This window comes from Nomascus leucogenys, chromosome 17, assembly GCF_006542625.1.
Source record: "Nomascus leucogenys isolate Asia chromosome 17, Asia_NLE_v1, whole genome shotgun sequence".
In the NCBI taxonomy this organism is placed as follows: domain Eukaryota; kingdom Metazoa; phylum Chordata; class Mammalia; order Primates; family Hylobatidae; genus Nomascus; species Nomascus leucogenys.
The window spans coordinates 31,996,286-32,020,115 of NC_044397.1; the positions used below are offsets into that span (position 1 = coordinate 31,996,286).

At 46.0% G+C, this 23,830-nt stretch overlaps 1 protein-coding gene across 1 annotated transcript in view; it reads right to left on the minus strand.

Moving 5' to 3' along the window:
- Positions 1-20,285, minus strand: part of RAC1 (Rac family small GTPase 1) — a 30,506-nt gene extending 10,221 nt beyond the window's left edge. The window contains exons 1-3 of the mRNA XM_030796479.1: positions 19,930-20,285; positions 6,458-6,529; positions 1,667-1,784 (exon numbers count right to left, since the gene is read on the minus strand). Coding sequence (XP_030652339.1) covers positions 1,667-1,784; positions 6,458-6,529; positions 19,930-19,964 — 225 coding nt within the window. The 5' untranslated portion in view covers positions 19,965-20,285. The remainder of the gene's footprint in view (positions 1-1,666; positions 1,785-6,457; positions 6,530-19,929) is intronic.
- Positions 20,286-23,830: the final 3,545 nt, after the last annotated feature.

Sequence of the window (23,830 nt, forward strand, 5' to 3'; positions counted from 1 at the left end):
GTCTCACTCCCTTCTTGCTCCTCAAATATTTTACAGGAAAGCAGTCCACAGTCTCACACAGAGGAAACATGAAGTTTAAGTTCTAGCCCTATGAGGACAACACCTACTTTGATACCAGGCCTCACACTCTACAGCTTTGTTCAAGCTGAGGAGAGTTCTCCTTCCTTATCTGTGTGTTCCTCAGAACACAAAGTGGGACTCCTGCCAAGTCACCCTTGACTTACTGTGAGGCCTTCCTTAGAAAGGCCTCGCCCTGCCCGGTACCCCCTGAGTCACAGCAGGGTGGCTCTCATTTCTCAGAATGACACCACACCCTTCCATATGTGTCCAGTGGGCTGCAGACTCCTACTCTACCAGCCAGTATGTTTTTAAATCCATTTACAATCTGAATTATTAAACATCCACTGGGTATAGAATAGTTTCCTAAGATATTGAAGAATTTCAATTGTCTGGGGATTATAGACTGATTTTTAATACAGTAGATTTAACTACTAAGTTATTTCATCCATATTACCCCCTAAAACAAAGTACTGGTTGAATCAATCACACGCTGCCTCATCATCAGTCAGGGCTCAAAAGCCAGACTTTCTCTAGGATGTCTTCCTGACCTCAACCCAACCCCAACCCCAATCCCTCCGGCCAACCCAGGTTTGCTGAGCACCCACACAATTTCCACTCATTTGGGCACAACGTGGAAAGCAGCACTCTCTAGGCCGACCCACCCGCACACTGAGGAACAGGAGAATTCTGACAGCGGCTGGCCCCACTGTGTGTGCTATGTGCCCAGGACTGCTATGTGTGCGTGACATGTACTCATCTCACCCTGCGAGGAAACAGGCAAAGACTGGAGAGAGGAAGAAGCCTGCCTGAAGTCACAGAGCTAGGACATGCACACAGGTTATCAACCCAAGGAATCTCAAGCATATTTAACTTTTGCTTCCAAAGACACTTTTAAAAATGAAGAACATGTAACAAGATAAGCAAACGATACACTGATACACAAGTAAAACAACTGCTTAAAGAAAAGTAACTTTTAACCACAACAATGTCTTCTAAGTACCCATTTTCACCAGCTACTGCTCTAATTAGCTTTGGTAAATAAATCACTTAGTTGTCTGATACAGAAGCAAAACTAAACTTTTTTTTCTGATTAGACACACTGGATACATTTTACAAAACGAAAACCTCAATCTACATTGAATAGATTTAGGTCCTATATCCACACAAATTATGTATTTTGTGGGAAAAAATGTATTAAACCTGTAAGATTAGTTACTAACTTGGTTTAAAGAAACCTGAATCTTAACTGCCTAATTTGATTCTGTGGTACAAAAACGTCACGCAGCAAACTTGCCTTCAAACTAATTGGTGCTAAAAACTGGTTTGCAAAAACAAAACAAAAAGTACCTCTTTCATACAGTTATTCTAAAGCTAAATGGAAGACTGTAAAATGCCTAACAATGGAACAGCTGGTAATGCTCAAAACACAAAACCCCTGGCTTGCATCTAGGGGGATGTTTATACGCAACCAATTCCACCCTGTTTGCTATTTATTCAATACCCAAATGATGGCAACATAAGCAAGTCCATAGGTAACATGCACTAATTAAGCACTGGAGAATTATATACTCTAAAAGACACATTAAAAATCAGCTGCAATCCTTACTGTTTGTGGATAGGATAGGGGGCGTAATCTGTCATAATCTTCTTGTCCAGCTGTATCCCATAAGCCCAGATTCACCGGTTTTCCATCTACCATAACATTGGCAGAATAATTGTCAAAGCTGTAGAATGGAATGAAAATGGTTAGTCACAGATACAGAAGCTAAGTCACTGTCCCGGCCATCCTAGAGAAGGTGTGCCAAGAAAAAGGCTAGGGATGGGCCTAGAGGCTGCCACACCAGCAAATGTCCCTGCAGGCACAAGGAGGAAAGAGGAAGGAGGCAGGGGCAAAACTTGCGGGAAACAAACCAAACCCAAAACTTAAGAAAAATGAAAGAAACAAACAACAAGCTATTTAAGTGAAACAAACAACAAGCTATTTAAGTGAAACAAATCACTGTCAGAAATAAAAACATTTTACTTTAAACTAAGACTTTTATCCCGGGAAGAAATAAGGGTACGATTAGCCCCGCTTTCAAATCCTACTTGTTGGGTTTTTCATGTACTTATGTTGCTCATTTTCAGCAAGAGAGCTGGCCACTAGAGCTACCCTCTGCAGGGTTTCCAGAAGGCCTGAGTGCAGAGCAGTCACACAAAACACACCTGACTTAACAAGACTCCCAATAACATTTTCAAAGTGAGTGTAACTGATGATACAAATGTTTAAATTCATGTGAAGTTGCTACACAAATTAGTCAGGAAAGGTAACGAGCAAAGCCTACAGGGCTGACAGAGGGAAATCAGACTGATGTTAAAAATTGCTACTGGTCAGCAGAAACCAAGCTTTAGAAGAAAATAGTGTTTCCTCTGGACAGGAAGGCAAAAAAGAAAAAAAAAAAAAAGGAAAAATATAATAAAAAGCAGAGGCTGGGCGCGGTGGCTCACGCCTGTAATCCCAGCACTTTGGGAGGCCAAGGTGGGTGGATCACCTGAGGTCAAGAGTTTGAGACCAGCCTGGCCAGCATGACGAAACTTTGTGTCTACTAAAAATGCAAAAATTAGCCAGGGCGTGGTGGCAGGTGCCTGTAATCCCAGCTACTTGGGAGGCTGAGGCAAGAGAATCGCTTGAACCTGGAAGGCAGAGGTTGCAGTGGACCAAGTTGCGCCATTGCACTCTGGCCTGGGCAACAAGAGTGAAACTCGGTCTCAAAAAGAAGAAGAAGAAAGAAAAGGTGTGATGGTGATGGACATGGTAATTATGCTTCCATAAGAAAAAGATTATTGGATAAATGGTATTGTGACTTTTTTCCCCCTATAAGGGAAAAAGAATCAGGTCCTTGCCTCATTCTATACCAAAAATAAGTCCTAAATGAATTAAAGATAAAAATTTTAGCCACAAAAACCCTAGAAAAAAATACTAGAGCATACTTCTGCATTATTTAAGTAGGAAAGGTCTAAGTACAACATACAATTCTGAGGGAGAGGTGGTATTATACCATTATTATTATTTGTTTTTTTTTTTGAGACAGAATCTCACTCTCGCCCAGGCTGGAGTGCAGTGGCGCAATCTCGGCTCACTGCAACCTCCACCTCCTGGGTTCAAGCGATTCTCCTGCCTCAGCCTCCTGAGGATTACAGGTGAGCACCACCACGCCTGGGTAATTTTTGTATTTTTAGTAGAGACGGGGATTCACTATGTTGATTAGGCTAGTCTTGATCTCCTGACCTCATGATCCGCCCACCTCAGCTTCCCAAAGTGCTGGGATTACAGGTGTGAGCCACCGCGCCCGGGTAAGGTGGTATTATTTACATTAAATGCTAAATTTCTATATGGCAGAAGACACTATAATGAAGTACAAAGACAAATGACAGACTGAGGATTATTTACAAAACGTTCCATCAGGCCACCTGCAGTGGAGCATGCTACTCAATAGGCTGAGGTGGAAGGACCAGTAGTTCAAGTCCAGCCTGGGCAATACTGCAAGACCCCCATCTCAAAAAAAAAAAAAAAAAAACCACAAAGGGAGGGAGGGGAAAAGAAAGGAGAAGGAAGGAGGGAAGGAGGGAAGGAGAGTAGGAGAAGAGGGAAGGAGGGAGAGAGGGAGGGAGGGAAGGAGGGAGAGAGGGAGGGAGGGAAGGAGGGAGAGAGGGAGGGAGGGAAGGAGGGAGAGAAGGGAGGGAGGGAGGGAGGGAGGAAGGAGGGAAGGAAGGAAATGTTCCATCAGTAAGAAAAAATTTCAGTAGAAAAATACTAAAGATTTAAACAGACAATTCACAAGAGACTAAATAAAAATGTACAGTAAACATTCAAAAGAGCCAGGTGTGGTGGCTCACGCCTGTAATCCCAACACTTTGGGAGGCCAAGGTGGAGAATCACTTGAGGCCAGGTGTTTAAGACCAGCCTAGGCAATATAGCAAAGCATAGCTCTACAAAAACACATTTTTTTTTTCTTTTTTGGAGACAACATCTTGCTCTGTTGCCCAGGCTGGAGTGCAGTGACACAATCTTGGCTCACTGCAACCTCTACCTCCCAGGTTCAAGCAATCCTGCCTCAGCCTCCCGAGTAGCTGGGATTACAGTCATGTGCCACCATGCCCAGCTAATTTTTGTATTTTTAGTAGAGACAGGGTTTCACCATCTTGGCCAAGTTGGTCTCAAACTCCTTACCTCAGTGACCCGCCCGGCTCGGCCTCCCCAAAGTTCTGGGATTACAGGCGTGAGCAAAATTTTTTAATTAAAAAAAAAAATTCAAAAGATTTTAACCACATCTGTGATTGGAAATGAAAACCGTTAGATAACTTCAACCCATGTTAACGGCAGTGTGTACTAAGAGGCCACTTTAGTCAAGGCCAGCAAAGTGACAGCCTTATAGACAGCAATTTGGTAGTATCTACCAAAAAATAATTTTTCTTTTTAATTTTTTTTTTTTTTTTTTTTTGGAGACAAGAGTCTCACTCTGTTACCCAGGCTGAAGTGCAGTGGCGCAATCTCGGCTCACTGCAACCTCTGCTTCCCGGGTTCAAGCAATTCTCATGCCTCAGCCTCCCGAGTAGCTGGGACTACAGGAGTGCACCACCACGCCCAGCTAACTATTATATTTTTAGTAGAGGTGGGGGTTTTACCATGTTGGCCAGGCTGGTCTCGAACTCCTGACCCCAAGTGATCCTTCCGTCTTGGCCTCCCAAAGTGCTGGGATTACAGGCGTGAGCAATCACGCCCAGCTGTATCTACCAAAATTTAAAACATCCATTGTCTTTTGATTTGGCATGATTTTACTTCTAATAATCTATCAGGTGTACACAAAGACATGAGGGACAACACTGAACCCAGCAATGTTTGTTAACACCAAGAGTCCAAGTGACCAGTGGGTTAAATCAGTTACAGTACTTCAAAATCATTAATCATTAATGATTAAACCTTTATCTACATATGTAGATAAGGAAAATCTCCCCCATAAATTTAGGACAACAGGGACAGCATGATTCCACTTACAGTAAAATGGGCGCTGTGGCTCACACCTGTAATCCCAGCACTTTGGGAGGCTGAGGTGGGCAGATCACCTGAGGTCAGGAGTTTGAGACCAACCTGGCCAACATGGTGAAACCTGTCTCTACTAAAGAAACAAAAATCGGCCAGGTGTGGTGGTGCATGCCTGTAATCCCAGCTACTTGGGAGGCTGAGGCAGGGGATTGCTTGAACCCAGGAGGCAGATGTTGCAGTGAGCTGAGATCACATCACAGCACTCCAGCCTGGGCGAGAGAGAGAGACTAACTCCAAAAAAAAAAGGAAAACAACAACAACAACAACACCACATGGGTACAACACTTCAGAGAGCACCTGGGTGTGTGTTGTGCCTGAGGAGGTGAACACAGGTAGGGAGGAGGCGACACCTCCCCAGCTTGCACAGGGAGGACTCATAGCAGCTGCAGGATGGTGCATTATGAGGCTCAGCTACATGGGCTCCCGGGTAACCCATCACCAGAGCAGCACTTTCCTGTCTCCACCCAATTCTGCTGCCTACAGGGAGTAAGCAATTCAACAGCCAATTCCACCCTCCCATACCCCCTTCAACACACACACCCAAGTTTCAATTCCAAAGTGCTATACCTCAATGCTGACACGTAACCAACTGATGACTTATCAGAAAAGACCAATTAAAACATAATGGAATCCTTCCCGTTCCAGTTCCCAGAAAGCCAATGTATCTGAAACTCTTGCACTGACAAGGACTGTTTCTGATCAGACTTTTGGTCAGAGTTCTTGTGTCCAACTCTGGTTTTCTTTAACATCATCCAGTCTCTATACTTCACAGACAAAGTTTGTTTTCTGGATGTCTAAAAATCAATTAGCAAAGTTGGAAAAAGTTTGTATTACCCTAAGTTTCTTTTTTTTTTTTTTTTTCCTTTTGAGATGGAGTTTCGCTTTTGTTGCCCAGGCTGGAGTGCAGTGGCGTGATCTTGGCTCACTGCAACCTCTGCCTCCAGGGTTCAAGTGATTCTCCTGCCTCAGCCTCCCAAGTATGTGAGATTACAGGCACCCACCACCACACCCGGCTAATTTTCTGTATTTTTAGTAGAGACGGGGTTTCATCACGTTGACCACGCTGGTCTTGAACTGCTGACCCTCAGGTGATCCACCTGCCTCAGTCTCCCAAAGTGCTGAGATCACCACGCCCAGCCCTATTTTTTAAAAGCCTAAAATACCTTATAATTAGGTTTCAGTGAATGTTTAAGAAAAAATTAGTATCTGTTCATATGAGGATTAAAGATGGCTTTACAGCAAAACAAATGGTCAAAGGAATGTGAAAACCGTAACACAGACAAGTTAATTCCCAATTTAATTTAAGATACTTACACAGTAGGGATATATTCTCCAGGAAATGCATTGGTTGTGTAACTGATCAGTAGGCAAGTTTTACCTACAGCTCTAAAGAGAAAGAGAAAAAAGGTTGCTAGTCAACATGAATGTAATCTTAGCTTTCATTATTAGGTTAAAATAATTTCTAGAGAAAAAAAATCAAGGCATATACATCACACACTTAGCATTAAAGAAAATGTTTTCTATAACCCTTTATCACCACATACACATTTGTGCTCTGAAATTTAAAGTAAACAAACTAGAATTTCTCAGAAAGGTAGAGTCAGGAGCCATCACGTTCTGTTTAGGTACCTGGTGTTAGCATTAATAGTCAAGAAACAGTTGTTACCTATGTACAAGACTCAAGAGAAACAAGATTTTAAAACTTCACGTCTCTTCTGTGAACATCTGTAGAACCTTTCATCCAAGAATCTTACGTTTGATCCTGAAGATATTTTCTTTCTTTTTTTTTTTTTCTGAAACTGAGTCTCGTGCTGTCACCCAGGCTGGAGTGCAGTGCAGTGGCACCATCTTGGCTCACTGCAACCTCCGCCTCCCAGGTTCAAGCGATTCTCCTGCCTCAGCCTCCCAAGTAGCTGGGATTACAGGTGCCCACCACCACGCCTGGCTAATTTTTTTGTATTTTTAGTAGAGACGGGTTTTCGCCATGTTGGCCAGGCTGGTCTCGAACTCCTGACCTAAAGTGATCCGCCCACCTGGACCTCCCAAAGTGCTGGGATTACAGGCATGAGCCACCACACCCAGCCTAAAGGTATTTTAATTAACACTAATATACAAACACAGCTTTCCTCTTTAAGTAACTTATTCTGCTGCCTTAAGTGGCACAGCTCAAAATCCCACCACATCCCTAGAGCCTCCCCTCTGGCAATCAGCAATGACTGTTCTCTTGACAGAAAGTGCTTAGTCAATAAACCACCACACGTAACTGCCATCACATTAATTCAGCTGTATTCAACTGCCACCTCCTACAGCCCCAGTCCTCACACAGCACCACAAGTCTATAAGCAGGGGCTATCACAATACATCCCAGACATTTAATTAATGGCTCAGATAGGATGGGAGTTAAACTTTCCAGACAAGTGTGTAGAAATATTTCAGAGAAAGGAGCACCACCTGCACAACTGGTAATGGATAGAGACTAATCCTAAATATTACCAGTGTGCCACCAGGCAGAAGTCAGCGGTGGCTGAAAGTCTCCCAACTACCTGGAATGTTTTTCAAGAGGCTATCACCTAATAACTAAGGTCACCACATCATTAGCAAAACATAAAGGTCTCCAATTTTTACAGCATTGACAAGGCAAGCTTAAGGGCTTACGTTAGAGCTCAAGTCTGGCATCCTGAGGGTTCGGTTAGCCAAGTGCTCTCCTTAATGAGCCCTTCTCTCTGGTGTGCTGTCAGTTTACCAAGGTCACAATGATACATCAGTGTCATAATTTTAAGACTTTTGTTGTTCAATCTCAACTACTATAAATTAGAATTCACCATAAAGTTAAGCGCTTTTCCATTTTCCCTCACACTCAAGGCAGATTACAGGCCCAGCCAGTCTTGCCAATACTCATTCACTCATGACATTATTGAGGGCTTAACAAAAGTTGGAACTCCCCATTCCAAAGACTTTAGAGAGTCAAACATTACATCACCAGAAAGTAGCTTCCAACTCCTAAAGGCTTTCTAAACAGAAATGACTCACTGGACATACATTTTGTTAAAAGCTTAGAATGTGAAAATAAACCTGTATGAGCAGGAGCCTAAGCTTTGGAGTCAGAAGCCCAGATTTGAGACCCAGGGCCAATTCTAGCACGTACTGGCTGTATTTTTTGGCAAGTTTCAACTTCCTCATGCCTGCTTTTTTCACCAGCAAAATTAACGCAAAACTACGAGCTCCATCCCCAAACTACTGTGAGCATTAATTCAATTTCAATTTATATCAACCGTGTGCTACATCAGAAGCACACTAGGTGCTAAAGACATATCAATGAACAAGACCTCATGAAGGAAGTGCAGTTGTTAAATTTAAAAATTAAGAATGCAATCATCACATGAAATTATGGGTGTGATAACTGTTATTATTAAAGCAGCTCTGGAAATGTACAGCAAAAGAGCTAACATTTCTAGAGCTGAAAAAAGTATTTTTAGGCCAGGCATGGTGGCTCATGCCTGTAATCCTAGCACTTTGGGAGGCTGAGGTGGGTGGACTGCTTGAGCCCAGGAGTTCAAGACCAGCCTGGCCAACATGGAGAAACCCCTTCTCTACTAAAAATACAAAAATTAGGTGGGTGTGGCAAAACCCATTCTCTACTAAAAATACAAAAATTAGGTGGGTGTGGCGGTGTGCACCTGTAGTCTCAGCTACTTGGGGGGCTGAGGCAGGAGGATCACTTGAATCCAAGAGGGAGGTCGAGGCTGCAGTGAACCAAGATTGCACCACTGCATCCAGTCTGAGGGACAAAGTGAGACCCTGTCTCAAAAAAATAAATTTTTTTAAATTAAAAAATAAAAGCCTGGTGCAGTGTCTTAGGCCTGTAATCCCAGCACAGGAGGCTGTAATCCCAGCACAGGGGCCTGAGGTGGGAGGATCGCTGAGCCCAGGAGTTCAAGACCAGCCTGGGCAACATAGGGAGACCTTGTTTCCACAAAAAAATTCAAAAATAAGTGGGGCATGGTGGCACGTGCCTGTAGTCCCAGCTACTCAGGAGGCTGAAGCAAGAGGATCCCTTCAGCCCAGGAATTCGGAATGGCAGTGAGCTGTGATCACACCACTCCATCCCAGCCTAGGTGACAAAGCACGATCCCATCTCAACAATAAAAAAATAAGTGGGCAGTGGCATGGGGACATATGTTACGTCTTCTTGTTAAGGACGTGGGGATTAGATCCTACTTGGAAAGTCACAGGTTTTAAATTGCCAAGACAGCAATGGATTTTAGAAGAAGCCTCCAACTGCAGTGTGGCAGGAAGCCTGAGGACGCCAGGGACTCACTCAAGGCAGGCACACATGGAAGCTGTTGCTACAGTCCCGGAGCCACCTATGGTGGCCTGGACCAAGAATGGAGACTGGACACTGAAGACAAGTAGGCTGTTTCTTGGACTGCTTGAACTTGGAGGCAGAACTAGCATCGCTTAGCCATGGTTTGGATGTGGCAGCTTAGGAAGAAAGTGGAGCCTACGGCTCTAAGGGACCTTTTTAAAAATGATAAAGGAGGCCGGGCGCGGTGGCTCATGCTTGTAATCCCAGCACTTTGGGAGGCCGAGGCGGGTGAATCACGAGGTCAGGAGATCCAGACCACGGTGAAACCCTGTCTCTACTAAAAATACAAAAAATTAGCCGGGCGTGGTGGCGGGCGCCTGTAGTCCCAGCTACTCAGAGAGGCTGAGGCAGGAGAATGGCATGAACCCAGGAGGCGGAGCTTACAGTGAGCCGAGATTGCACCACTGCACTCCAGCCTGGGCGACAGAGCGAGACTCCGTCTCAAAAAAAAAAAAAAAAAAAAAAAGATAAAGGTTGGCTGGGCGCGGTGGCTCACACCTGTAATCCTAGCACTTTGGGAGGCCAAAGCGGGCGGATCACCTGAGGTCAGGAGTTCGAGATCAGCCTGACCAACATGGAGAAACCCCTCTCTACTAAAAATACAAAATTAGCCGGGCATGCATGCCTGTAATCCCAGCTACTCAGGAGGCTGAGGCAGGAGAGTCGCTTGAACCCGGGGGCGGAAGTTGCAGTAAGCCGAGATTGCACCACTGCACTCCAGCCTGGGCAACAAGAGCGAAACTCCGTCTCAAAAAAAAAAAAAAGATAAAGGTTGTGTAAAAACCTTAACAATAGTTGCCGCTCAGTGTCAAGGATAAGCTGCTATGAAGGTTTTGACTGTTACAAGATGTCATTATCACTTCTTTTACTATCCTGTCCTAAGTCTCTATGTATATCAGGAACAAAGCTACTACTATAAACGCAACCAGCTGGGTCTAAAATCCTCTAAACTTCCTTTCCCGAATGACATCTTTAGCTGAGAAAGGCTCAACCGTGAAGAAATTCAAGGTACTGGCATAATCTGATATTGACTGAAATTTTATTACCAATCACTATTTGTTACAAATCTGTCTTATAAGAATATGATTATTAAATTATAGAATTCTTAAAGTGCAACCTTGTATTTAAGCTTAGTGCAATCAAAAGATAAAACCAACCCCTCTTTAAGTCTTTTGATTAAAACTTTTACTTAATTTCTTCAAATAGGTAAAAGAAAAGGGTTATTCCACTCCTATTAGTGTATATTCATTCCTTGTCCATGCTGCGCTTCCACAAACCAAGTCAACATCTGCACTGGGCAATGTGACAGCCTTTCCATGGCCTTTCCCTCATGAAGAATGGAAGCCATATTTGGCCACAAGTCTTGACTGATTCTGCTGGAGAATTTCTGGAAGTTACTACTTGCTTTAGAATTTCTAACTTTATATAATTAACTGCTCAGTTGAACCTCTTTTCAATCATTGAGCAATGTCATCATTCTAGGAAATGAACATGAATTGACTGGAAGAAAGTTCATGCCATTTCTACACTGGATTTCCCCCTAGCTCATGATGCTACAATTTTTTTTAACCTATCTGTGCTTCCCCTGCCCTATCCTGTAGAAATAACCACAATGAAAGCAAATAACTTATGTCCTATTATGTTCTTCATTTTTCCATTAAGAGAACTTTTTTTTTTTAAGACGGAGTCTTGGCTCTGTCTTCCAGGCTGGAGCCCAATGGTGCAATCCTGGCTCACCATAACCTCTGCCTGCTGGGTTCAAACAATTCTCCTGCCTCAGCCTCCCAAGTAGCTGGGACTACAGGTAAGCACCACCACATCCAGCTAATTTTTTTTTTTTTTGTATTTTTAGTAGAGACAGGGTTTTGCCATGTTGGCCATACTGGTCTCGAATTCCTGACCTCAGAAGATCCACCACTTTGGCCTCCCAAAGTGCTGGGGTTACAGGCATGAGCTACCACGCCCAGCCAAGAGAACTTTTTACTTACTTTTTGAGGGGAGTGGGGTAAACTTTAGTGTTACTTCCTGAAATCTATAAACCAAAACTTTAAAGCACAATCAATAAATCTAGAAACACTAGGAATTTCCTCATGTAAAAAAAAAAAAAGATCCAGGAAGCTCAAAAATAACAACTTTCTGCACTGCCTTCTTTTAAAGACACATTGATCTTCAGACAGAAAAGCCAAACTCTTCCAATGACAATTACAATTGCAAACCAAAATACAGAGCATATACTGCTGTCTAAAAGTGAGTAGATCCTGGCCAGGCGCGGTGGCTCTTGCCTGTAATCCCAGCAGGAGGCCAAGACGGTGGATCACTCGAGGCCAGGAGTTCGAGACCAGACTGACCAACATAGGGAAACTGCATCTCTATTAAAAATACAAAAAATTGGCCGGGCGCGGTGGCTCACGCCTGTAATCCCAGCACTTTGGGAGGCTGAGGCGGGCGGATCATGAGGTCAGGAGATCGAGACCATCCTGGCTAACACAGTGAAACCCCGTCTCTACTAAAAATACAAAAAATTAGCCGGGCGAGGTGGCAGGCGCCTGTAGTCCCAGCTACGCGGGAGGCTGAGGCAGGAGAATGGCGTGAACCCCGGGGGGCGGAGCCTGCAGTGAGCCGAGATCACGCCACTGCACTCTAGCCTGGGTGAAAGAGCGAGACTCCGTCTCAAAAAAAAAAAAAAAAAAAATACAAAAAATTGGCTGAATGCGGTGGCAGGCGCCTGTAATCCCAGCTACTCAGGAGGCTGAGGCAGAAGTATCGCTTCAGGCCAGAGGGTAGAGGCTGCAGTGAGCTGAGATCGCATCACTACACTCCAGCCTGGGCAACAGAGTGAGACTCTGACTCAAAAAACAAACAAAAAAACATGTAGATCTTAAGGACAAGGCAGTAGAATTTAGTAACTGTCAAATATATATTCCTACTTACTGAATAAAGACCTTGCATAAAGGTCCTCGATTTACACTGAGAAACAAGGTATGGGGATTCTGTAACAGTAGATCTTATATATAATTGCGTTAACTATGCAGATAAAATCTGTCCAGAAAAATATACCACTAGAGTAGTGCAGTGCTAAATAAACACAAAACCCAATCTAAAATTATGCTGTTCTACTACCAGTATCTGACTCCACCGGGCGCGATGGCTCACACCTGTAATCCTAGCACTTTAGGAGGGCAAGGTGGGCGGACTGCCTGACCTTAGGAGTTCAAGACCAGCCTGGGCAGCACGGTGAAACCCCGTCTCTACTAAAATACAAAAGGCATTAGCTGGGCGTGGTGGCACACGCCTGTAATCCCAGCTACTCAGGAGGCTGAGGCAGGAGAATTGCTTGAACCTGGGAGGCAGAGGTTGCAGTGAGCTGATTTCGTGCCACTGCACTCCAGCCTGGCGACAGAGCAAGACTCTGTCTCTATAAAAAAAAAAAAAAAGAAAAAAAGAGCAAGCTAGCAATTATTACCACTAGAAGCTTCAAAAAATTAAGATACTGTTAACGTAAGAAACTGCATAAAGTTTCTTACTCAGGCTGAAGACACTATGTACAACTGAGCTGAAGTCTGAAGCAGGCTTTACTTTAGACCACCCTTCCAGAATCCAGTCTAACCCTGGTGTAGCTGATACAAGCCAGCTGAACACAGGGTTCAAAAATAAGAATTTATATCTAACTGCACACAGCCCCTATTCTTTTTCAAAATCAGGCCGGGTGTGGTGGCTCATGCCTGTAATCCCATCACTTTGGGAGGCCGAGGCGGGTGGATCATCTGAGGTCAAGAGTTCAAGACCAGCCTGGCCAAGATGGAGAAACCCCGTCTCTACTAAAAATACAAAAATTAGCCGGGCGTGGTGGTGGGTGCCTGTAATCCCAGCTACTCAGGAGGCTGAGGCAGGAGAACTGCTTGAACCTGGGATGCGGAGATTGCAGTGAGCAGAGACCATGCCATTGTACTCCAGCCTGGGCAACAGAGCAAGACTCCATCTTAAAAAAAAGCAAAACAAAACAAAACAAAAAACAAAATCAACTCCTGGCTGGGCGCAGTGGCTCAAGCCTGTAATCCCAGCACTTTGGGAGGCCGAGGCGGGCGGATCACGAGGTCAGGAGATGGAGACCATCCTGGCTAACATGGTGAAACCCCATCTCTACTAAAAATATAAAAAATTAGCCGGGCGTGGTGGCGGGCGCCTGTAATCCCAGCTACTCGGGAGGCTGAGGCAGGAGAATGGCGTGAACCCGGGAGGCGGAGCTTGCAGTGAGCCGAGATCGCGCCAGTGCACTCCAGCCTGGGGGACAGAGAAAGACTCCGTCTCAAAAAACAAAACAAAACAAAACAAAACAAAACAAAACAAAACAAAATCAACTCCTGTATAAATCCTCTTAAAAGGTTCCCTCTGATAACAGGAAGACATGATAAAGCAAATAAAGCAAAATGAACAAGTAGAGCAAAATGTTGTCATAGAATCTAGGCCATGGGTACGTGCATGTTGACTGTACAATGCTTTCCACTAATCTGTTTGAAATTTTTCATATTAAGACATTGCAGGAAAATATTCCTACTGATCACATGCAATCCTGCCTTGGTGGCAAAGACTCTTGATAAAAACATCTCCTTTCTAGGAAGACTACAATTTTAAGAGCTACCTGGTGATGCAGATGTGAAAAAGTAGGCAGTACTAAGACATCAGATGACTAACGCAAAAGATAGAAAGTTATAAAGGGAGAATTTAAGGTTTCTAAAAATGGCTTCCTGATGCTCCTCCCACTTAGCCCAACTCCAAATTTTACTGTAACTATCATTTGAAATTAAAAAAAACACACACACACACATTATGTGTAATTTTTTTGGCTTATCAAGAAAAAAAACGCATCATGTATAGTATCATCAACCAAGATCAGAGCCATATACTACACCTAAATTTGGAGGCCAGTGCAGAATTCAAATACCTTTACCACAGGTCAAAAATATGGAGCCCCATGCCTTGAGAGGAAAGCACACAAAACAACTGAAAAGCTTAAACAAATTCATGGTTCACGCCACCACCATTCAACAGAAGTAAAGAGTAAATGGTATATATTCCTGTAAGGATGGTGTCACGGAAGGTATTTTTCACGTTCAGCTAAGAAACTCCTGGACAGTAATGTATGTCCAAGTCAGACACTGGGCTAGACAGGCCACTAGCCCAATCTGGACTCCACTTCGTATAAAGAGTCAAACATAGCTTCAAGTCATTCATTCCCATTCCTTTAATCAACCAACACCAAAACAATACTATTAAAATAGCTGTGGCCGGGCGCAGTGGCTCGGGCCTGTAATTACAGCACTTTGGGAGGCCGAGGCAAGAGAATCGCTTGAACCCAGGAGGCAGAGGTTGCTGTGAGCCCATATCGCGCCGCTGCACTCCAGCCTGGGTGACAGAGCAAGACTCCGTCTCAAAAAATAGTAATAAGCAATAAAAAAATTAAATAATAAAACAGTTGTTTAGGCCAGGCACGATGGCTCACACCCTTAATCCCAGCACTTTGGGAGGCCAAGGCGGGCAGATCGCCTAAAATCAGGAGTTTGAAACCAACCTGGTCAACATGGTGAAACCCTGTCTCTATTCAAAATACAACAAATTGCCAGGCGTAGTGGCTCACGCCTGTAATCCCAGTACTTTTGAGAGGCTAAGGCAGGTGGATAACCTGAGGTCAGGAGTTTGAGACCAACCTAGCTAACAAGGAGAAACCCCGTCTCTACTAAAAATACAAAATTAGCCAGTGTGGTGGAGCGTGCCTATAATCCCAGCTACTTGGGAGGCTGAGGCAGGAGAATCGCTTGAACCCAGGAGGAGGAGGAGGTTGCAGTGAGCCGAGATCGCACCACTGCACTCCAGCCTGGGCAAAAAGGGCAAAAACTCCTTCTCAAAAAAAAAAAAAAAAAAAAAAAAAAAAATTAGCTGGGCATGGTGGCAGGCACGTGTAGTTTCAGCTACTCGGAGGCTGAGGCAGGAGAATCACTTGAACCCAGGAGGTGGAGGCTGCAGTGAGCCAAGATAAAATAAAAACAAATAAATAATAAAACAGTTGTTTATAAATACCTGAATGTAAGATGTTATCTTTTTTTTTCCTTTTTGAGACAGAGTCTCACTCTGTTACCCAGGCTGGAGTGCAGGGGCGCCATCTCCGCTCACTGCAACTTCCACCTCCCTTGATTCAAACAATTCCCCTGCCTCAGCCTCTCGAGTAGCTAGGATTACAGGCGCCCCGCACCATCCTTGGCTAATTTTTTTGTATTTTCAAGTAGAGACAGGGTTTCACCGTGTTGGCCAGACTGGTCTCGAACTCCTGACTTCAGGCAATCCGCCCGCCTTGGCCTCCCAAAGTGCTGGGATTAAAGGCATGAGCCATCGCACCCGGGTGATGCTATCTTACCTAGGAAAAGCTGAGAGAAAATCTTGGGGCAAAGGTCCACTAAGTGAAAGTTATAGGATGGGGCAGCAGTAAGGTGGAGGAAAAAAAAATTATGGACCTCATGCTCAGAAAGGACTATCTTAGAATAAAAAAGTATCAACCCTATGTAATATTTCATGGCCAATCTCAAATTGCTATTCAGGAAATCTAGAATTTTCTAACATGCTTTGCAAATTATTTCTGACTTTTTTTTTCTTTTTTTTTCAAGACAGAGTCTTGCTCTTGTTGCCCAGGCTGGAGTGCAGTGACACAATCTCAGCTCATTGCAACCTCCGCCTTTCGGATTCAAGCGATTCTCCTGCCTCAGCATCTTGAGTAGCTGGGATTACAGGCGCCCACCACCACGCCCAGCTAATTTTTGTACTTTTAGTAGAGACAGGGTTTTGCCATGTTGGCCAGGCTGGTCTCGAACACCTGACCTTAGGTGATCCGCCTGCCTCGGCCTCCCAAAGTGCTGAGATTACAGACGTGAGCCGCCGCCCCTGGCAGACATATTTTCACATGGGTGTATTATCAGTCTCTATCAGTCAGGGTCCCAGAAGGAAAAAACTCATCCCAGAAGATTCAAATAGAGATTTTCATGAAGGAATTATTTACAAAGCTGTAGGCAGAGTTAAGGAGCAAACAAGATGGCAAGGCATCCAATTCTAGCAATGATAAGACAGAACCATCCCTAGGGATGATGAGACGAGGAGCAGGAGTTTCCTTAGGAGCCCAGTGTAAGCAGAGGTACAGGAGGGCAGGATGGAGGCATGTACAGCCTGAAAGGACACTGCCATGGTCCAGGCAAAGGGTCAAAGCAGGAATTGACGAAGATGTATCTCCTTTAAAAAAAAAAAAAAAAAAAAGGCAGAGTTTCCCTCTGTCACCCAAGCTGGAGTGCAGTGGCACAATCTTGGCTCACTGCAACCTCCACCTCCCAGGTTCAAGCGATTCTCCTGCCTCAACCTCCTGAGTAGCTGGGATTACAGGCGTGCCCAGCTAATTTTTCTATTTTTAGTAGAGACGGGGTTTCACCATGTTGGCCAGACTGGTCTGAAACTCCTGACCTCAGGTGAACTGCCCACCTTGGCACCCCAAAGTGCTGGCATTACAGGCTTGAGTTACCGTGCTGGGCCAAAGAAGTATCTCTAACAGTTTTTGTTTTTGCTTTTTTGAGACAGGGTCTCACTCTGTCGCCTGGAGTTGGAGTGCAATGGCATGATCTCAGCTCACTACAACCTCCACCTCCTGGGTTTCAAGCGATCCTCCCACCTCAGCCTCCCGAGTAGCTGGGACTACAGGCACATGTGTCTACACCTAGCTAATTTTTGTATTTTTAGCAGAGACAGGGTCTCGCCATGTTGCCCAGGCTGGTCTTGAACTCCTAAGCCCTAGTGATCCACCCACCTTGGCCTCCCAAAATGCTGGGTTACAGGTGTGAGCCACCTGACCTGGCCAGGTACATTTCACTTCTAATATCACTTAGCTCTAGTCGACATCAATACTAAACATAATATTAAAAAATAACTGTGCTTGCTCAAATGCTCATATTAAAAAAAAAAAACAGACTGAAAACTCAAGGCCACAGACTTCTAAGCCTAATACTCCCTCACAGAGTCTCAGTAGTAGAAACCTCAGTAACAGTACCTAGCATTTACTAAGCACTCAGCAAGGGGCACCTGCGAGGTAGTTAATAACCAACATCTTGTTTAGTCTTGTTGACCTCCCACTGAACCGGCTCTCTTGGGAGGTGGGGGATGTGCTTAGGGTTACCCCATGTAAGCGGTGGGGCGGGGATTTGAAGGGAGGGTCCAGATTCCATGACAGGCATTCAACAAGTTATTTATAAAACAGCCAATTCAAACAGCAGAGGTCCATAATCGGTTAGTATTAAATAAACGTATCTGCTATGCTTATGTTTTAGTTTTAGAAATTTTCAAATAATTATCAGCAATATGACTTATAAAAAAAAAACAGGCCGAGGCGGGAGGATCACTTGAGGTCAGGAGTTTGAGACCAGCCAGGCCAACATGGTGAAGCTCCGTTTCTACCAAAAAAATACAAAAAAAAAAAAAAAAAAATTAGCTGGGCATGGTGGCTTGCGCCTGTAATCCCAGCTACTTGGGAGGCTGAGGCAAGAGAATCGCTTGAACCCGGGGAGGGAGAGGTTGCAGGGGCAGAGATGACGCCATTGCACTCCAGCCTGGGCGACAGAGTGAGACGCCGTCTCAAAAAAAAAAAAAAGGAAAAAAAAATTGGGCCGGGCGCGGTGGCTCACGCCTGTAATCCCAACACTCTGGGAGACCCAGGCGGGTGGATCACCTGAGGTCAGGAGTTCGAGACCAGCCAGGCCAACATGGTGAAACCCCGTCTCTACTAAAAAATACAAAAATTAGCCGGGCACGGTGGCACGTGCCTGTAATCCCAGCTACTAAGGAGACTGAGGCACGAAGATCGCTTGAACCTGGGAGGCAGAGGTTGTAGTGAGCCGAAATCGTGCCACTGCACTCCAGCCTGGGCAACAGAGTGAAACTCCGTCTCAAAAAATAAAATAAAAAAAAAAAAAGCTCGAATAGCCTACATACTCTAATACTCCTTCACACTTCCAAGACAAATCCGACAGATGGGCATCTTACAAAAATCAGCTGTCTAATTATCCTTCTTGCATCTGAATTGCAAGAACCAAAATCTGTCCTAATGATAAGTTTGAAGACTATCAACCCAGTTAACCGTGATGCCAGAACTTTCCTTGGACTTTACTGGAACATGTACCAGTTGCATTGAGTTTGATTAAACTGGTAGTAATTCTTCCTCGCTAACACTAACCTATACAAGCAACGTTGAGACGCGCGATTTTGCTCGGGTTACACTGAGATTCTTGTTTCTATGGGAGAAAAAAGCTGCATAAGACAAGTCTTGTCTTCCTCTAGGGCCTGTAACCATCACGGACAGTCATGAAAAGCAATGACTGGAGTCACAGGGGGCCAGTTCTGCTACATCCCATACCTAATGCGTTAACCAAAGAACAGTTTTTTTGTCAATGACCACACCACGTTGTTAAAAAAAAAAAAAAAGAAAGAAAGAAAAGAAAAAACAGTCCCCCATTACAGCCGGCTCCTCCCAGCCAGCATCTTAAAAACTTTCTCCACGGAAAGGGCGAAAACAACAATTTTAAGAATCCTAACAGTGGCAGAAGTGTAAGTCAAAAAACCTGTTCGAAAATAAGTTGAGAGGCCGGGCGCGGTGTCACCCCAGCGCTTTTGGAAGCTGAGAGGCAGGAGAATCACTTGAGCGCAGGAATTCGAGACCAGCCCGGACAACACAGTGAGACCCCATTTCTACAAAAACTTTTAAAGATTAGCCAGGCGTGGAGGCGCACGCCTGTAATACCAACATTTTGGAGGCTGGGATGGGAGGATCGCTTGAACCCAGGAGTTCGAGACCGGCCTGGGCAACACAGCGAGACCCTATGAAAAAAAAAATTTTTTAAAGAAAAGTTTGGGGGCACCAAAGCGGCCCGTACAATCAAGCATGCATCAAATATGATCGACTTGACCGCCGCGTTCCCTACACAACTCTCAAAGGGGATCGAGAGGTTCATGCAAAAAAACAAGGAAGGATCCCTTTTTGGAAAAATGGTCAAAATCTCCAAGAGCGCTTGCTCTACGAGCGCTCCCGAGGAGGGCGGCGGGGGGCGGGCGGCGGTCGGCCTCCAGGAAGAAAGCCGGAGGGTGGAGTTCACTTTTCCCTCTGGCCAGAGAGCGGCGAGGCCCTCCTCCATCGACAGCCGGAACCAGGCACGCGCCGCCCGGGCCGTCAGGGTCCGGTGGGGGCGGCCCCCGCCCCGCGGCACAGGCCCAGGCCCAGGCCCAGGCCCACTGCCTACGCGAGCCCGCGGCGGACGCCGGCCTGTCTGGGCCCCAGTCCGGGCCCGACCCCCGCCCGCGCTCGACCCCGCGGCCTCCAGCCCGGCCCCGGCCGCGCACTCACCCGTCTCCCACCACCACACACTTGATGGCCTGCATCAGGGCCGCTCGCTGGGCCGCAGCGGCGGCGGCAGGGCGCTGAGATAGGAAGCGGCGGGCTCGGGGCGCAGCGGACGGGCGCGCGGCTTGCGGGCGGCTGGGCGCTGGGTGCCGGGGCCGCTGTCCACGCCGCCTCGCCCTCCGCGGACTGGAAGCCGATGCCCGGCAGCGGCCACCACCCAAAGCTGAGGAAAACTGCAGAGAAACAGGAAATGGCCGCTCCACTCACATCCGGCCTCCCCTCCCCCGCGCCGGCGCCGCCGCTCCCAGGTTCCGGGCGGGGCCGCTCCCGCCCGCGCCGCTCCCGCCCGCGCCGCTCCCGGAGTTTCTCTGGACTTCGGGAATGCTCGGAAGCGCTCGGGCCCACTCGGCTCCGGCCGCGGGGTGCGGCGGCCGCCATCTTGGCGCGCTAAAGCAGCCTGGGCGTGGCCGGGCCTGCAGGTCCCTTCCCTGATGTTCAGGGCTTTAAGAGGAACCTGTTAGCCGGGCGCGGTGGCTCACGTCCGTAATCCCAGCACTTTGGGAGGCTGAGGCGGGCGGATCACCCGAGGTCACGAGTTCAAGACCAGCCTGGTTAACATGGTGAAACACTGTCTCTAATAAAAATACAAAAAAATTAACGGGGCGTGGTGGCGGGCACCTGTAATCCAAGCTACTCAGGAGCCTAGCCTGAGGCAGGAGAATCGCTTCAACCCGGGAGGCAGTGGTTGCAGTGAGCCAAGATCCTGCCATTGCACTCCAGCCTGGGCGACAAGAGCGAAACAACGTCTCAAAAAAAAAAAAAAAAAACAAGAGGAACCTGTCAGGACGCGGTGGCTGACGCCTGTAAACCCAGCACTTTGGGAGGCCGAGGAGGGCGGATCACAAAGTCAGGAGATCGAGACCATCCTGGCCAACATGGTGAAACCCCGTCTCTACTAAAAATACAAAAATTAGATTAGCGGGGCGTGGAGGCGCGTGCCTGTAGTCCCAGCTACTCAGGAGGCTGAGGCAGGAGAATCGCTTGAAGCTGAGAGGCGGTGGTTGCAGTGAGCTGAGATGGCGCCACTGCATTCCAGCCTGGAGTCAGAGCGAGACTCGGTCTCAAAAAAAAAAAAAAGAGGAACCTGTGGTGGCTGGGCGCAGTGGCTCACGTCTGTCATCCCAGCACTTTGGTTGGGAGGCCCAGGTGGGTGGACCACAAGTTCAGGAGTTTGAGACCAGCCTCACCAACATGGTGACACCTCATCTCTACTAAAAAAATACAAAAGTTAGCCGGATGTGGTAGCGGGCTCCTGTAATCCCAGCTACTAGGGAGGCTGAGACAGGAGAATCGCTTGAACCCAGGACGCAGAGGTTGCAGTGAGCTCAGATTGCGCCACTGCACTCCAGCCTAGGAGACAGAGTGAGACTCTGTCTTAAAAAAAAAAAAAAAGGAACCTGTGGTTGCAGGAGCCATGCTCCCTGTCACTAACTCCTGCTTGAGGGCATTGACTCCCCCTGTTTCATTATCTTTATGTGATAACCATCTGCAATGACATTAGGTCCTTTTAGAAAATTCGGAATCTAAAACTATAAGGAAGAATAAAATCATACACCATACCTTTCCTCAGCAATAACCGTGTCCATTCAGCCAAAAAAAATGTGTTGCCGGCCAGGTGTGGTGGTTCACACCTGTAATCCCAGCACTTTGTGAAGCCAAGGTGGGCGGATCACCTGAGGTCAGGAGTTCTAGATCAGCCTGGCCAACATGGCGAATCCCCATTTCTACTAAAAATACAAAAAATTAGCCGGACGTGGTGGCGGATGCCTGTAGTCCCAGCTACTCGGGAGGCTGAGGCATGAGAATCGCTTGTACCCGGGAGGTGGAGGTGGCATTGAGCCGAAATCTCGCCACTGCACTCCAGCCTCGGTGACACAGCAAAAAAAAAAAAAAAAGTGTTGCATGTTCTCCTCTGTCGCATATGCATTTTCTGTTACTTGTTTTTAATGTATTTAGTGCTATGCCTCGTGCTTTGTACCAAGTTCTGGAGATAATTATGTTAGACGGTGAAAGTGCAAATATTTTGGTATATTTCCTCTTAATTATCTTTTGATATGCATAATGAACGTTTTGTAAGCAAAATCAAGAAATCATACAGAGTTGGTGTAACTTTTTTTTTTTATAAAATAGAGGCAGGATCTCACTATGTCGCCCAGTCTGGTCCTGAACTCCTGGGCTCTAACGATCCTCCCACCTCGGCCTCCCAAGTTGCTGGAACTACAGGCAGGTGCCACCATACCTGGCTAATTTTTCAATTTTTGCTAGAGATGGAGTTTCCCCATGTTGCCCGGTCTGCTATTGGAACTTTTTTTTTTTTTTTTTGTACCACTGCACTCCACACTCCAGCCTGGGCGACAGAGCGAGACTCCATCTCCAAAAATAAAAATGAAAATGAAATAAATATTCCAGGCACAGTCGTTCATTCCTGTAATCACAGCACTTTGGAAGGCTAAGGTGGGAGGATTGCTTGAAGCTGGGAGTTCAAGACCAGATTGGGCAACACAGCAAGACCCCCATCTCTACAAAAAATTAGCCAGGCGTGGTAGCATGCACCTGTTGTCCCAGCTATTTGGGAGGCCAAAGCAGGAGGATCTCCTGAGCCCAGAAAGTCGAAGCTGCAGTGAGTTGTGATCGAGCTACTGCATTCCAGCCTGGGTGACAGGGAGACCCTGTCTCAAAAAAATTAATTAAACTAAATTAATGTACAACCCACATATGAAAATCAGTTAATTTAAAACTGAGTGAGAACAGTTGTCCAAGTTTAGGCTTGAGTATCTGCTTGGAATGTTCCCCATGGCAACAAATGATCCAAAAAGTTAAATTTTTTAAAATTGTGGGGTTTTTTTGAGACAGGATCTGCCTTTGTCACCCAGGCTGGAGTGCAGTGCCATAATCACAGCTCACTGCAACCTCTATCTCCTGGGCTTGATGATCCTCCCGAGTAGCTGGGACCACAGGTGCACCTCACCACACAAGGATAATTTTTGTATGTAATTTTGTACATTTTTTGCTATGTTGCCCAGGCTGGTCTTCAACTTCTGGGCTCAAGTGTTCTACTAAAAATACAAAAATTAGCTAGGTGTGGTGTCAGGTGCCCATAATCCCAGCTATCTGGGAGGCTGAGGCAGGAGAATTGCTTGAACCCGGGAGGCGGAGGTTGCAGTGAGCTGAGATCATGCCATTGCACTACAGCCTAGGCAACAAGAGCAAAACTCCGTCTCAAAAAAAAAAAACAGATTTACATCAAAAAATCATTGAAGAGCTGGGATTGATGGCACCCTGGCCTTAGGGAACTGGGAGTAAGGGGAGAGTAGGATAAGGAAGACGGGATGAAAGCTGAGAAGCAGCAGGAGACCTGCATGGCCCCCTGTTATGCACTCCGCAAGGGGGCCGCCCTCCCCTTCACCTACGAAAGACATGATTCCCCTCTAGAGAGGGTGAAACAGAGGGTATTCGGCCTTAGGCCCAGGCATAGGGCCTGGAAAACATAACATAAAAACAGAGATTTAGTAGGCTGAAGCTTGAGCCTCCCCAATCCCTTCCTTCGTGGTTCCATGCTGATGGTTTCCCACTGGGGAGGAGGGTGGAGGGCGGAATCTGTACAGGGCAGGAGGAAAAAAACAAACAGATATCAACATGGGGCCAGACGCCATGGCTCACATCTGTAATCTCAGCAATTTGGGAGGCCGAGGCAGGAGGATTGCTTGAGTCCAGGCATTTGAAACCAGCTTGGGCAACAACTAGCTTGTGTCTTTTCCAAAGACCCCGTCTCTGCAAAAAAAAATATTTTTTTATTTATAGAAAAAAATATATATTTTTATTTATAGAAAAAAATATATATTTA